The sequence below is a fragment of the Gymnogyps californianus genome, chromosome 3, assembly GCF_018139145.2.
Source record: "Gymnogyps californianus isolate 813 chromosome 3, ASM1813914v2, whole genome shotgun sequence".
Classification (NCBI taxonomy): domain Eukaryota; kingdom Metazoa; phylum Chordata; class Aves; order Accipitriformes; family Cathartidae; genus Gymnogyps; species Gymnogyps californianus.
In genome coordinates this window covers 75,447,056-75,463,895 of record NC_059473.1, presented here as the reverse complement: position 1 = coordinate 75,463,895, position 16,840 = coordinate 75,447,056, and the positions used below count along the sequence as shown (strand labels likewise).

General features: G+C 41.7%; 1 protein-coding gene across 1 annotated transcript in view; it reads right to left on the bottom strand.

Annotated features, from left to right (window-relative positions):
* The window catches only part of LAMA4 (laminin subunit alpha 4), a 107,125-nt gene that overhangs the window by 78,129 nt on the left and 12,156 nt on the right, over positions 1 to 16,840 (bottom strand). The window contains exon 2 of the mRNA XM_050893683.1: positions 4,783 to 4,884. Within this exon, the coding sequence (XP_050749640.1) occupies positions 4,783 to 4,884 (102 nt within the window). The remainder of the gene's footprint in view (positions 1 to 4,782; positions 4,885 to 16,840) is intronic.

The following is a 16,840-nucleotide window of genomic DNA, read 5'->3' as shown; positions in this document are numbered from 1 at the left end:
GAAACAGTGAGCTGTAAGCTGCAAGGCTCTTCGTGAAGCCAGAAGTACCTAATAAGCTAGAGAGTTTTGCTAGCTCCCTGCTGCTTTTTGCTAGTGCTTGATGGATGGTTGTAGATTCACTGGCGATTCTCCAGACCTGCCTTGGCAATCATGTGGAACATATTATCCTCTCGGGCAGAACTGCCAAATCCGTTCCAACCTTTCCACTCAGCTGTAAACCCAAACGCTTAAACACAAATCACTTACACGACAATACGCTCTATTGTAAAAAATTCCATAAAAGGCTGGAAAGGATACCAGAGAATTTATCCTCTCCACTGTTATGATCCTTTGGTCTTTCTTCTTCCAAAAAGGTCATCTTTATTGGCTTATTTATTTATTTATGAGTAATCTTTGGATGCCTTATATGCATACTGATCAAATATATGGAACTGAGATGATAACAAAGCACTTCTTAGAGATTTTTATGTAGACACCAACAAATTTACCCTTCACCTTCTGCTATAGTGCTCTCTCCAGCCTTACTTCTGCTTTATGTGTTTTCATGCATTGATGAAGATCTAACCTCCATTAACAGTAGAAACCTCAGAAAGGACACTGATAACTCGGTCCAACAAAAATTTTGTCTGGATATCCAGGTTGGTAATTTTTAAATCCTTTCAACCTTTCAATCCATTTTACTGTGTTCTTCTTTACAGTTACTACTGTAGTTCTTACTACTACTGCAGTCATTGCTGTAGTACATTGCAGTCACCTCAAGCGACTTCCTTCCCTAGTGTATGCAATCCATATTTTTAGTATGGTGAAGCCCTGCCCGTTATACTACTTGCATATGATATGAGAACTCATTGCTTTAGACAAGCTGTTTCACCTCCATATGCCACTCATTTCAGAGTTGACCATCACGGCCACTCTGATGTTCTACTCAGCTGTCAAGTCATTTGAAGCCCACTCCCATGTCTGAATTTTCAAATGTTGAACCCTCAGTGGAAGTGCTGTAAAGAAATAGCTCAGCTGTAGGTTGCTGGTGGGGTAGGGTCTGGGGGATGGTGAAGGAGGCAAAACATACCCTTCATATATTTATACCTTACTGGCAGCAAAATCCGATGGGCTTTATGCAGGAGAAATGCACATCACTCTGCAGACTGCCCCTTGCAGCTGTTACAGTTTCACCCAGTTAACATCACACACATGCATGTTTCCAAAATCAAAAGCTAGAGGGTCCTACAAATGACTTCCTTTTCTTCTCTTAGCTAGGATTGAGAAAGTTACGTTCAAAGTCCAAAGTTTAAAATCAGTACAAAGAATTGGTGTTTCTTCCTCTACTTGCCTTACACGCATCACCAGATAATGTCTTTGAAATGAAGCATTATTTGACATCTCTATTGTATTATATCGTAAATGGAGCTTACACTGTGCTGGCTGCTCTTCTAACACTTGGGTGATTTTCTATACTCACAAAATGGACTGAGTGGCTCTTCAGTTTTAATCACAGGACCACATGATTGATTTCTGCACCAGTTTTATGTGGACATCTATGCAAGAAAGGCTCTGTCTGCGATAATTTCTTCTGTCTGGTTACCTGATGAGACTGTTGATTCATTGATTGTGTCATTCAATAAGCTTTTAAAGACTCGTGGATTTGATTTACACTCCATGAATAAGCTGAGAGAAGTTTTGAAACAGAACCCTAAGATAGATACTTATGTCAGCAGAAACCAAAGATGTGAGTACTTTACCCTAAGGCATGGTTAACAGGGGTTTAATTTTGTTTTATTTCAAATACAGGGCAGAGGCTAATGAAAATTTCATTAATTTGTATGCTGTGGGAACTACATTAGCCAAATTTGTTTGGGACATTTGCATAATATGATGGTCTTAGAACATTGTATGGAGTCTGACCCTTATATTTCATCCCTTTTGAAGCAGAGTACTTTTTCATTTCCATACTGCCTTGTTCATTTATTCAGTTCTTATAGCTTAGTTATTACTTAAACTATAAAAAATAATTATCTACCAACTGAACACAGCGTTATTATTACTTTCATGTTGTCTTCTGTCATTGTTAGCAGAGTTAACTTTAAAAATGGTTTGGTTTTTTTTTCATGTTTAAATCATTCCATTGTGTGAATAAACATGCAGACATAGAAACTTTTAACTTTGAGGAAAACCAGTTCTTCTAAAGATCTTCTGCTAAGGACATTCCGTAACATCTGTGACTCATAGTTAGAGTAACGTGGTGCCAGTGGAGAGTCCATAAGTGATGAAACTTTAGAACACTGTTGCGTGTCAGAAGCAGGGAGATAGCAGGTTTATACTGATAGAAACGGAGGATGACAACAATAATAATATAGGATAAATACAGAATCTCCTTTTTTTTTTTTTTAACAGCGTATTAAAGACTAGCTAAATGCGTAAAGTCTTATGTCTTACTACCAGGTGTGGTGGTTACCACTGCAAGAATTATTGGAGTAATTTCCCTGAAAATTTGAGGACCGAGAAAATAGTGAGCTCCCCATACTATGTGGTCCTATCTCTTCACTGAAACTCCCAGCCATATAGGTACTCCTTTCTGCCCCAGCCTCAGCCCTAGCAGGCTTTGGCCAGATCTGTTCCTGTGCTTCTCCAGAACGGTCCTTAGGGAAGGTTGCCTTGTCCACTGATTCTAATACAAATCACATTATCAACCATCGAGTCTCCTTTTCCCAAATTACTTGCATTCATTCATCTACCATGCTGCTTCCTGCTGTAGTTCAAGTTATGTCTTTCTTTCTCTAAGCTTTTCTTCTCCCAGGCTTTCTCAGTCACATTTTGCAGTTTACTAATTTCATCAGTCTTCCAATCTTCCCTGGAAATTTCCAAATCCTCAGGAAAGTCCTGTTACTGCAGTCCCCATGGGCATCTCTGGTTCTGTTTTATGCTACCAAACCTTCAACCCCCCTTTTCATTCTGCTCTTTCCTTGCACCATGCTCTTCCCCTCTCCCTTTCACTCTTATTTCACTTAAGCCTTTTCGCTGTTCCTCTTTATTCAGAAGTAAATGGCCTGAGCTTGATGGCTTCTTAAATCGTTCAGATAAGCCATCAAATGGCTTATTTGAACTCAAGTAGTAAACGGGGGTTTAGCTCTTAGTTTTGTTCTTTACTACCCGGCCAGTTCTGAGAGTTTAGTATCCCAGAGAAACACCAGTCAGGAATGCATATATACTTTCAGATTATTTCCTGCTGATACAGTAACTTTGGTTTTGTTTTTTTCTTTTTTCCCTGAACCCTTGACATTGGCCTTATTTTTGTAGAAGATAGGAAACAAGTCTTCTGTTGTGTTTGTAAACTGAGGATATAATCACTTCCCTACCTCACATATTCTACTCCAGAAACTCTCTGGTCACCAGAGTCATCAGAAGCAGATATTTGTCACGCTCTCTCTCTTGTTCCCAAGTCTTCCATCGGAAGTTTCCTCTTGTCATCATTGCCACTTGATGCTAAGGGGACAATCACCCCATGAGCAAAAGCTGTGTGCATGTGAAAGAGAATAGCTGGGAATGCCTGGCAGTGTAACACCACTTTTAAAAATTTAATATTAAAACTATAAAAAATATAAAATAAGCCAATATGTGTTCTGCAGAAACCAGCCAATCCTAAGCACACTACGGTGGCCAGGCCGTAATAATTGTTCCTGGGCTGAACAGCTGCACTGTCTTCCTCCCACAGAAATAAAAATCGTAGGAATTATGCCATGGAACATGGCTCTATGTATTTGTATAACTGAAAACTTGATAGAGGCTGCAACGATGCAAAGTATGTGAATTTTATCAGGCTATTTTATGAAGAGACAAACTGAGGGTAAAGGTTTATGAGTTGTCAAAAGTAACACATGGCAGAGCAAGGAGCTCTGGGCTCTACTCCTGCTTTACAAGCCTGTAAAGAGTACACTAGTGCCTCGCTCTTGCTATGTGGTTTAGATACATTACACTATTAACTTGCATCCTGTATTTAGCATATTACTGCTCTGATTGCCCACTAGTAATTGGGGTTAGTTTCACTGGACTGATTTTTGCTCTGGAGCTACAAGTGATCAGCTACTAATACTAACAGCTTTCTGTATGAGCTGATACTGAGTGAGATCGAACATACGGGAAATTGTAATACTACCTGCGAGTTCAACATGCTCTTCCCTTGGTGTATTATTTCAACCTCCTCATGTTGTTCCTTCACAGCAGGAGGCTGCCATGCAGCAGAATTACTATGGATAACACATGTATATACACTCACAGGGGTTACTCACCATTGTAAATTGTTTATATGATATACAGCACTGTATTCATAAAGGGGAGAATGAAACGTGTTTGAATTTATACATTTTTTCTCCGGAGGTATACAAAACTTTTTCCATATTTCTGATGGACTAAAAATTTTCCCCAGCATACTGACTCTCACAAATACTGCACACAGGAAGTGTTTTGAATTTGCAGAGATAATTTAAGTAAGTGAGAATGTAATTTGGCCAGGATAATCTTATTAATGTCTTGATCTTGGCCCTACTTATGATTGCTCTTCAGCAAAAAGCTCCTGTGGTACAGACACTGCTTTTGCTGTATATTGAAATTGAGCATTGGTGTTAATAGAAGAGTCAGATCGTGGTTTCTTGGGTTTGCCTCGGAAATATTTCCTTCATGTGAAGCTTCATGCAAGAGTGAAAGAAGGTGAAAGGGTTCATGTTATCATTAAAAAAAAAGGTACTGTTATTCAGTGAGGGACCAGCAGAGAGGACAGGAATTCCTTACCACACAGATTCCAGATCCATCAAGGCATCTGTTTGCATTACCATTACAGTTGCAAGGAGAGCATTTTCCTGAGCTGGTACGGTAAAATCCTTCTTGGCACCCCTGCAATGAAAAAAATAAAAATAAAGTATTTCCTATGCATACGTATTCGGAGAGTTAGATTTGGCTGAGAGGCAGGGAAAAGCAAGACTTACAACCATCAGGTCTCCCCAGAGCACACTGAACAACCCCATCATAGCAGACCACACACACGCTGCTGAACTTGAGTCTGTTCTTTCACTCCCTGCCCTGGTGCTTGCTTTTTTGCCTTACGGTATTTAAGCTGTCAGCATTTCTGCCTGTGTCCTGCCCCTGGCCAGCAGTGGGTGCCTGCCTGCGGGTGAGGAGCTGGCAGATTCTTACTGCATTTTGTACTAGAGGATGAATTAACTAGAAATTATGATCCTTATTCAGTAAAGAAGGTGTATTTATAGGAAAGGAATAGCTTTTACTTGAAAAGCTTTAGAAAGTTTACTTTACATCAAAGCTTTGATGAGCTTTGGATGAAGAGCCTAGAGGAGACAGAAACATATCTACAAAGATCAATGCCCTTCTGAATGAAAGCTGGCTGGCTGCTGTGAGAGGCTACCAAAGCAGGGCTGTCTGTCTGTCTGTGAGGCTGGTGAGATGTGTCAGCGATAACCTGTTGTCATTCCAGGAGGTAATCAGTCACTGGGAGATACAACAGTTCTTCAGTCATTCTTCATGTGACATAACAAATAAATGGGGGGAGATTGCATGAAAGGTAAAATTTTCTTGTTATGTCTTAAACATGTGGCTGTGCCTGGTGTATATAATTTAGTACTTTTGATAACTTACCAAAGCTTACCAAAAGTAAACAGAAGATTGTAAGTATCTAAATGACCTTCTTTTAAATACTAATTAGAGCAACAATATAAGGAATCAGAAACACATACAAAGCTATTAAGATGCCCCTCTAAGACTGGAAAATAAAAAGAAAATGAAAGAGGATAGCTTTCGTTTGATATGTTATGTGTAAATTCTTGTTCTCCACTGAGGAACTTCCACCTCATTATGCAGAGCTGGTGAGACACACACAGGCTGACCTCAGGAGCAACCTCTGTTACTCAGGCAGCACCTGCTCACCCTGTGCAGTCTCCCTGTGTCACATGTATTGTATTAGATCCATGCAGACTCATTAATTTTTGGACCCTAAATCTCTTACCGTTGCCTAACTCTTGCAATGTTGTTGCAGAGCTGATGTGAAGGCCCTAGCAGGTCATTTAGATCTCCAGAAATTATTTACCACACCCTGTTTCTGCTAGCATTTACAAACACTGTCCCTGAGGTGGCTGTCAGAGCCTGAGATATGCCAGGCTCTCCTGGAATATTTTTTGTGGCTGCCTTTATAGCACTTTGTGTATTCTGTGGCACTTGAGGTCACTTACCCTTGCAAAAGGTGGGAAAAGTGGGAAGTTCAAGCGAATCAGAAGGGTATGATCCTTCTTGCATTTGTATGAGCTATGAGGCTTCTTATTATATTGTGCTGATCTAATTAGGATTAGATTTCCTTTGTATCTCCCTCTTCCTCATTTTCCTGGGTTGCCCTGAAATAAAGGATGATTTCTTTTCTGCACTGAGCTAACCATCGCTTCTCATGCCCACTGTAAGGTATGACATGAACAGCAGGTCTACAATGTCAAATGCAGCACCTCCACTAGCTGCAAAAACTAGCCTGTGAGTAGTATTGCTAAGTAGCCCTGCTGGTGGCTGTGGCTACTTAACCCTGGCACAGTGCTATGGCCGTATTGCTTCTGGGACCTGAACTTGTACGTCTGCACGGTGCTCTAGTTACAGCTGTGGAGCACTGGCTAGCAAGAGCCAGCAATCTCGAGATTCATCTGCATGTTAGCTTCCATTCTCAAGGGTGGGTAGATACTTCTATCCAGCCAGATAAGCTGCTTGTTTAGAAAATAATGTATCTTACGAGATGACTAACAACAAGCTTTAAAAATGAGGTTTACAAATGAATCATTAATCCAATCTTATCCCAGAGAGCTCTGAGAAGCTGAGATGAACATAAATGGAAAACTCAGTTGCGTTTACCATTCTTACACACAATATTTCATCTGGTTTGCTTTGGAAACGCTTTCTTAGATAATAGCTCCTAGGAGGAAAAGCCTTCATACCGTAGCCACTTTGGGACGGCAGAAATACTATCTATTTGTACTGCTTGTTTCTTTCAGTTGTTTAGTCTTAACACAGAGCTGTAGGACTGGCTCCCACCAGACTAAGGATTTCAGCTGAATGATTATGTCACACACTGTGGAAGGGAGATAGCTGGTTTCTCAATTGAAAACAGATTCTTATCCCAGTGTCTGTCATAGCAACATTTCTCTCCACCCATACAGATCTAAGGCATGTTATATTCTCTGATGCCCCTCAACTGGTGGGTGGTCCTAGCTAGTCCATTATTGTCTGCCCAAAAGCTTTCTTGGTTTGGCAGGTCTAAGCAGAATCATTTTTTACTTATGATGGTGAATATGGACAATGGAAATATGAGTGTGTGCAAAGGTGTCTATGCAAATCCTTCAGTCAGCCATAAAGATCATCTCCTTTATACTTCAACTAAGGGTATGGCTGCATTGCAGCCATGAGTGAGCTTTCATCTAGTCCACTCATCCAGCAGTAACAAGTTAGATGCAGTTCAGTGCAATGTCACTGGTTCCAGCTGTACGGGCAGGGTTGTACAGTCTTTGCTGAAGTCCACTGGGAACCAGTTTACCCCCTACTCTGAGCAGACACACTTCTCAGTTCCTCAAGACATCTGCCTCAGTTTTGGGTACCTCTGCTATTCTCACTGTCAGAGCCCCTCTTGAAAATGAGATGCAGGGTCCTAAGTCACCTGGGTATTTTTCGGCAACATTTTTTCCCCACATTATTCAATTCATCACAAAAACTTGGAAGGTGCTGATGCTCACTATTTTAATACAGTATTTTAAACCATAGGTTGCATCAATGTAAACCAGAAATGAGGTATTGACAATCAATGCTATGAGGGAGTGGGAATGAGGGGAAAATGGGATCCAGATTGTTTCCTTTGGGTTCAGAAGTTTTCTCAGGCATTCTCAATTATTTTGATATATTTTTGTTGCTCCTTGCCCTACCAGTGATAATGGAGTGATCGGTTAGTTGTTCCAGGGCATGAGCCAACATCATATTTATAAAAAGAAGTGTCAGAGTGTTGAGCTAATTGAGGGATTCAAATGGCCGAATGTTCTGGGAGCACAAAATGATTGCACACAAAGTGCAAACAGGTCTGGAACAAAATGGAAATACCCTCCCTGAAAAATCGTTATGTAGGTAATTGAGTGAGGAACATTTCCGTCCACTGTTTCTGAATGGTGAAGACAATTAGTAGGCCAAAATGCTAGGTCTGCATTAGCAATTATGTCTTCACAATTATTAGATTTTTTTTTGCCCGAGGGACAATATTTGTTCCAGTTCAAGCTGAAAAGTCCAATCTAATGTGGATCTTGCTGAGCTCTTGAAAATTTTTTACACCCATGGTGCATTTATTTTTTCCCCCCTTGCATCTGGATTCAATTATTATATTTCTTAAAAACAAGAACCAGCTGCAGTGCTGAAAGTGCTGTGGAGCCTGTAGTCATATTCTTTTTCTTCAGACCCTTCTGCTGGTGTGGGTGCAAGATGGAACTGAAGATGGAAGACAATCCACACAGACAGGGTATGAGTTTACTCCCATGCTATATTGAAGCAGTTCCACCGATTTCATTGCAGCTGCTCCTGATCTGCGCCTGCATAACTGAGGGCAGAATCAGGTCCCTGTTCCTTCCCTGCTGCCAGCTAGCAGTAGTGGTGCAGCGGTGCCGGGGTAGGTATGTTTGCTGTGATCCTGCCTTTTGTGGCTTGCTTTTCCCAAAATAAGAGTGCTGTGCTGGTAACATGCACAGAGTGTTCTCTGTGGTTACATCTGCATCAGCCAACCGAGGAAGGGCAAGGCATGGTTTCAGGCACTGGCTTATGATCATCCATACTGACTGACGGTTCATTTTCTGCCTTGATTTTGCTCTTTGACAGATTGTGATTTTCCTGACAATGTCCAGGCACAGCTCAGAGCATGGCATCTGTTAGGACGTGTTCCCATAAGGCGGTATGTATGGGACTGCTCTTTTCTGGGCAAACATGGGAGAGAGCTTCAGCAGGTGGACATGGGCTGTGTTATGCTACTTGACTAGGAGGTCCCCACACTGCTTTATTCAGTAATTCAGACGTAGCCACTGACTCTCTCATCTAATGGTAAGAAAACATGGCATGTTTCTTTAGTTAGTACTGGAACTTGTGACTTTCCTGTGAATATATAAACGCACAAAGGGTCTCTTTCTTCTACAATAAAAGGCTCCCTTGGATCCACACCAGTGTTTGTTATTTCCAGAGTTTTCTCTTGAGTGCTACGCTACATGAAGGGATGTGGATTCAGGGTTAAATGGTCTACATTAAGACATTTCAGCCTTTGTTATGTTCATTATACTCATGCTTACCAATCTTGGACCAGGAATCTCATTACATTTGTTCCAAAACGAATGCAGAAGAAAAAGATGGTGCTTGCCTCCAGGACCATTGTAAAAGAGGAGACAGCTGGTGCGCTTGGGGAACTGAATCTGAAGAACAGCACTTTAAGTAGCAGTCACAGCACATTAGCTGCCAAGTCACTGCTAAGTTTAGTGTCAGCTGAGACTTGGTTGTAGCTGGCCAGCAGTGTGCTCTTTGCTACTAGAGAGAGAGTCAAAAGGTGTGCTGCCTTCCAGGTCTGGGAAGGATCCTCAGTGGGCTGCATGGATGTTCAGACATGAGGGCAAAGATCAAACATTACGCTATTACTTAGTAGATTCTCACTTCAAAGGTCTGTTCAGGATAGTAAAAGTGAGTGCAGCCTGGGCACAGTTGAATCCTATAAACTCATGGGCTTGTGATGAAATGAAAATTAACTTAATTAACCTAATAACCCAAATCTACCTGCAAAAATACAAAGAAGTTCTATCCTGTGTCATAAACACCTGTATTTTGTGTAGAAGGCTGATTTTTGATGCCAAGAGGCAAAAATGCACATTTTTTTAGCTTCTGGCAGCCCCCACACATTACTTCTTCATATGTTAAGAGGCTAGATAAATGACTGTAGCATAATTTATGGTATGCTAGCCAAGTCATAGTAACTGTTCCTGATCATGCTCTTTTAGTCTTCAGTGGAAGAGAATTAAGTTAATTCTCATTACCTGTCATCTGGTGATGGCCAAGAACATACATAGATAGTTACCTCTGGCTAAGCTGACATACCACAGCTTGTTCACCTGCTTTATCTTGATGGTGTAGCAAGTTCATTGGACATATAGTTTCATTTTGAAAAGATTTTTGTGCATTCGAGTTTCCATTTTTCTGCAGTCTCACCTGTTCTGTAAAGGTGGTAAAATATTGTCAGAAGACATATACTTAAGAGAGTCTTAGTCTGAGAACTGTGAAGTCTGGTGTGACAGGCTCTCTTTCAATCTCATCTATGGAGAACTGTGACACATATTGTGAATTATTTGCATAATAGTATTTGTCACTTGACATAGATTGATCAACAGTTTCAGAACTGTGGGACCCTCAGAAGTCCCCACTGTCTCTTATGGAGTGAAAGAAAAGAAGAAGAAAAGAAAACCAACTCTACTTGAACATTATCAAGCTTCGCCTCAGAGCCCAGGGAAAAGAAAATAGAAAGATGTTGCTCCTCTGATATAACAGGCATCATATCAGCCATAGATACCTGTAAAACTAGGACACATGAGTAAATGAGTTTTTAATGTGTTGATGAAAACAATCAGACAAATTGAGTGGAGCAATGTCCCTTCTTGACAGCTTCACATCAAGGCGTAATGTTTTTCTGGAAGGAATAGTTCAGCCAAAGAGAAGTTTAGGACTCAACATAATACTAAATCCCTGAAACTCTCCATCTTTTGCTATACAGGGGTGAATGAATACTCTAAACTTCCTCCACCCGTTTTAAAATCTGTGTGTCTAAAAGAGAGACCAGTCTGCTGGAAGTGCATGGCATTGCCATGGAAACAACAGCCCTCTGCTCCTTGAGGACATTTCCAAACCCAACCCAAACATGCTTGCTTTTGTTTATTTTTTTTATGAGCAGTATTTGGAATTGGCAGCCACAGTTCTGAGGCCTTTTTGAAGATTGTTTGCTTAGGCCAACTTGAGATAAATAACCTACTGCTCTTCCTAAAAATAAAGATGTTTTCCTGCTTGAATATCTCCCAGTACTTTCATTTATGTAATTATTTATTAGAAATAAGAACATTAGAGAAACAAGTCTGAGAAAGCAGTCCTCTACTGTACTTTTGATGCTATTTCAGTTTCTCTGGTTTCCTCACAATAGGCAGGACTCTTTTCTGAAGAGATTCCTGGTCTTTATCACCTACAATAGGGTCTTCACTTTCAGAAATACCCAATCCCCAGCCAAGCGCTCACAGAAAGCATGCCAAATTTTCAGCATTCAGTAGGTCTCACCTGGCATGTCTATGTCAGCCATGAAGACAGTCCCAGGCTGAACCCCAAAGGACCTCTGTGCCCCAGGTGCAGTGCTGTGCTAACACAGCTGTGGCTGTGCTAGTTCAGGGACATCCTGGCCAGCAGCCTCCGCAGCTGGGCGGCGGGACTGCGTGTGTAGGAAGCCCAAACCACAGCAGGCTGGGAGTCATCAATGTGGAGACATCCACATGGGAAGAAGCCAGCTAGACACCCGTTGTATGGTTTAATTTCTTCTATACTAAAATGCATCTAAAGTAGGTCAGCTGTGCCTGTTGCTCTTTACTAACTGTGAAGGGGGACTTGGAGGGCTAGCTCACGCGTAGGTGAGCATACAGAGTCCGGGGAGATGAAACCTGTTGCACGTGTGCTGTGCTGTGCTTTGTGGAAGTGTCCAGGTTATGACTGCTATGCCATAGATCTGGCCAAACTGCTGGACATCCTGTACCTTTGGAGAAGTGCAAAGGCTCCTGACAGTCTGTTCCACCAGTCAGTATCTTCAGGTAGAGAAAGTGGATGCATCTAAAGGAAAACTTGGTGTCTGATAGCCACAAGCGATTCTCTTTCTACATTTGAGTTAGGTTGATTTTGGCCAGTTCAGAGTGTGATCATGGGATGTTTCCCTTTGTCTGGATAGTGTCTCCTCTGATATTTAGAGGTAGCTCTCTGTCCTGGTTTTGGCTGGGACAGAGTTAACTCTCTTCTTAGGAGCTGGTACAGTGCTGTGTTTTGGATTTAGTGTGAGTATAATGTTGATAACACGCTGATGTTTTGGTTGTTGCTAAGTAGCGCTTATCTTAAGCCCAGGATTTTTCAGTTTCCCATGCTCTGCCAGCAAGCAGGTGTGCAAGAAGCTGGGAGGGAGCATGGCCAGGACAGCTGACCTGAACTAGCCAAAGGGATATTCCATACCATGGAACGTCATGCTCAGTATATAAACAGGGGGGAATTGGCCGGAAGGGGCAGATCGCGGCTCTGGCATCGGTCAGCAGGTGGTGAGCAATTGCATTGTGCATCACTGTTTTTTTCCCTCTTCTTTTTTTGTTATATTCTTTTTCATTACTATTATTATTATCTTTCATTATTATTATTGTTAGTATCATATTTTACTTTAGTTATTAAACTGTTCTTATCTCAACCCACGAGATCTACCTTCTTTCCTGATTCGCCTCCCCATCCCACTGGGAGCGGGGGGGGAGGTGAGGGAGCGGCTGTGTGGTGCTTGGCTGCTGACTGGGGTTAAACCATGACACTCTCCAAGGGAGCTGTATTATATCACTCTGCACTGATGCCACCTTCCCCAATGAATACTTGTGCATTCAAAAATCTGCAAACAGGATCTTTTCAGCCCGTCTCTGAGATACGTTTTTTCTTTGGGAGGCAGAAAGCATACATATATGCTAGTGCCTTTAGTAAAGCTATAGTTCTTGGGAAGAGTTTTAAAATGCTACTGGACATTTACTGTCTGGAAATTGATTTTATTGCTGCTAGTAGTTCAGTCCTGCTTCAACTTGATGGCTTTGGACAGCATAGAACATATTTAGGAAAGAAATCTGTAAGAAATTATTATTAAGACTTTGTATTGTCATCCAAAATACTTGGTGCTCACTGCAGTGACTTTAGTTCTAATACATGCCTGTGAGATACAAGATTATCCCATTTTACAGAGAGCAAAACTGATCCCTGCCATCATGTTAGTGTTGCCATGTTCATTCCTGGCTCAAGTTGGGGTTAAACACAGTAGATACAGCTGGGAAGAAGAGCTCTGATGCTGTGAGTGACTTCTTTGAAAATCTCCAGAGCTGGTGACTGGAGTAAAACTCCCCAAATAACTATGCAGCAAAGCTCTAGCACAGAAAGGAGCACAACTCCATTCTAAGGACACCTTCTGGTTCCTTTTTGCACACTTTTTGCTGCACAAAAAATACTGCTTTGCCAAATTGGGATGTAAATAAACAAAGTGTTTGAATCCATGGACATCCTAGCTTAAAACCACTCTGGGCAGGCACAAATTGTATGGCTTATCATGCTTATTAAATCATTAACTACAAAACAATCTTCTTTACCTTGGACAGATATACGAGTCTACTGGTGTTTCATTCAGCAAGAAAGTACTAAGGGCACCAACATGACTTCTACATCCGCTTTTCAGCTCAGGACATAATTGACTTCCAGTGCGTTTAAACACAGACTTTTAAAATCCAGACTGTCAGTGGTAGATGGATGGACGTTTGACCATTTCTTGCTTCCTGAGAGCAAAGTAACAGACGTTTCAAATTCCTCAGGTCAAAGAAGTGTTATTCATAAGCATAGACACAAAGATTTAGGTCTTCTTCAGTCTGCCGGGAAACTTTATGCAAAAAAAAGAGCTGTGATAACACCGCGCCCTACTGTCCTGACCTTCCTGCCTTTGGTGACCTGGAGAAGAAACGTCTCTCCATTTGTTGCCAAAACATAAAATCCAGCAGAAGTACAGTATGAACTGCAACTGCAGCTTGGTGCCAGCCCATGCTACTGATGTGCAGCACACTCAGGAACCCTGAGCTCTTTGCCCTCTTACACAGCCACCATGCACTTTACTGACCACAGAAAAGGTGCTTAACTGCTGGAGGTTAAATTTTGGCTCGAGCCTTCAGCATGTGTAGCATTTAAGAGTATCTTGTGACTGCAGGGGATCTCAAAAGTGTGTGTGTACATGGGAATGGACAAGGTTTAAGTCAGGGGAAAGGATATAGCGATATTTGCTCTGCAGGACCCTGGTGCTGACTCAGCCATGCTGGTTGCTGCCTTGGTCCCAGAGGACTGGATGGACTTGCAAGGTCACTAGAAAACCTATGAACTGCACTTGCTGTGTAGGGTCAGCAGACAGGAAAACTTGCATGCATTTCCCCCTATTCTGAATGCATAGGCAGCTGCACTGGGCCCATCAGAGATTGAGTTTGCCAGACTGATAAGGTGTTTATTAATTAATGCTCTGGTTTGAATGGTCTACATGGACATGCCTTTAAGTTACGGAGTTGGAGCCCTATTTCTGGCAAGGGATGAACTGTCAAAAGCTTTTATCCCCATCTTGCATCTTATCCAGCCAACGTTCCGCTCATCCAGGCAGCGTGTGTACTTCACACCTAGACTTTTCCACTTCTGTGGGTGAGGAACTCAGTGGCGCTAGCTCACCAGCTCTTGCTGGAAACACCTTTGTACCAAATATTGACTACAGCTGAGAAACACTGTTAAGTAAGTTTTGGGATGAATTTAACTGATAAAGGCTAAAACTATGCTGTTTTTGTCTGTCCCCAGGAGACAGTACATGTTTTACATGTACATGTAAGATATCTGAGCAGTGCGCATCGGCAGGTAACCTGCCTTTCCTATTTGGCTTAGCTAACCATGAAAGACTGTCTTGCCACACTTCATAACTAGGAGAACCCAGCATCAGATGCTGCCAGAGGCCTCTGTATGATCACACTCCTGATTCCTGTTTTCCAAAAGGGTAGGGTCGTCAGAATAACTGCATGAAAACAGTGCTTGTAATACTATTTGCTGCTTTGAATATTATTTGGCATTGCTCCTCTTCTTCACAGCTTTTATACTTATCTGTTCCACACATGAAGACTAGACTGTTCACAAGATCGCCAGCAATGTGTAAGCAAGAAATGCAGAGCAAAGCTCTGCATTTTTTCCCGTAATACCTACTGTGGGAGAAGCTTGAGAGGGTGGTCTCTGTCTCTCAACAGCTGAAATGGTTGAGATAACAGATGGCTGTATTTGATTTTTGTTACTCCTCCAACCTGCCAAAAGGATCCATCTCTACAATTACACTTAATCTAACTACGGCAGGCCGTATGGGCAAAGGATCTGATGATCTGATGGATCCTATGTGAAGTGTATGACCTGGGGTAAAATTTGTCTAATTAAATTCTTTCTGCTTTGTTTTATTCTGATTTTTTGAGGCAGGAGAGAGAAAATATTTCTAGAAGGTGTCCTTGGGCTCTTTATATACAAGCATTTGATGACAGCTCTGGTATTGTCCTGTCATTCATATCCGTGCCACTTTTTTACAATCATAACTATATAGTTGCAAACCATTTGTTTATCAATTTCTTCTAGCTTTCATGTCCCCAAAATTTGGATGGATTTGAATTTGCCAAAGGAGAAAGAATAATCATACAGATAGAGATTTGTGCAGTTACAATTTCCTCAAAAGCAGAGTGAGTCCTTGTAGCAATGAGGGGTTTGCTGCAGACAGCATGTTCCAATAGGTCCATTTATATATAGTGAGGCATTGATTAAATCCATGGCTCCTCAGTTTGTATTTATAGAACACATTCACTCTAGTTTTTATTTATAGGTTACCTTTTAGTCTTGTCTATATTATGTGTCTCTCTTGTTGGCAACGAGGCTTGAATGTCATTTAAACAGTCTTACAGTAAATGCCAACCAGATGAGATGGTCGTTCATTGGCCCTTCTTGGGGGAGGCCTCTGTACTTCTCTTGGGCTGTTTCTATTAATGGAGCATCTGAACATTATGCTGATGTGTTGTGGATCTCCACCTGCCCCCATTGGCTCCCACAGCCCTTCTGCTGTTGCCTTGTTCTCTACTCATGCTCGTGTCCTCCCTGTCCTGCTTTCCATTTGTCCTCCTACTCCTCTTCTCCACTTTGCCTTTCCCTGCACCTGGTTCTAGTCACTCACCCACTTCATGACATGTCCTTCACCTCTAATCTACTAACATCTTCACAGCAATAGTTTCATTATGTTGTTTGAAATTAACATATGGAAAAACATTCCTTCTCACCGAACAGATGAGAAACTCATCACCTTGTTTCTGTGCATGAGCTCCTCTGTCCCTAACTCTGTTCATGAGGATATTGGGACTCAAGAAAACACATTCTTCTGCTCCTCTCTTGTGTGACCACACACATTACTCTTTCACTCAGTTTCTCTATCTGTAAAATGGAATAATGACCATAGTCACTCAGAATCACAGAATCAGAGAATGGTTGAGGTTGGAAGGGACCTCTGGACATCATCTGGTCCAACCCCCCTGCTCAAGCAGGGCCACCTAGAGCTGGTTGCCTGGGACTGTGTCCAGATGTACCTAATGTAATCCACAGCAGTGTACCCAATGTAATCCCAGATTACAGTGTCCCAGATGTACCCAACGGATCCACAGCAGTGACACAAGTCAACAACTTCATGTCTTTTAAGAGAACTAGTCAGAACCACCATGAATAATGAATATCCCCACATGGGCAGTTATTTCTGGTAGTCATGATTTGCTTGTTTCAGACGCCTGCAGTGAATATAAAGCTGTTGCTGGACCCAAGACTTCCAGTCGTTTTAATCCAGTGCTGAAAGAACTTTTTTGGCTTTCAGCTAAACAGCCATGCTTTAAAGCCATTTACATATTTACACAGCACTGCTTGGCATTGTGCTGTCTTTCTCCTTTTTTTGCTCTGTTCT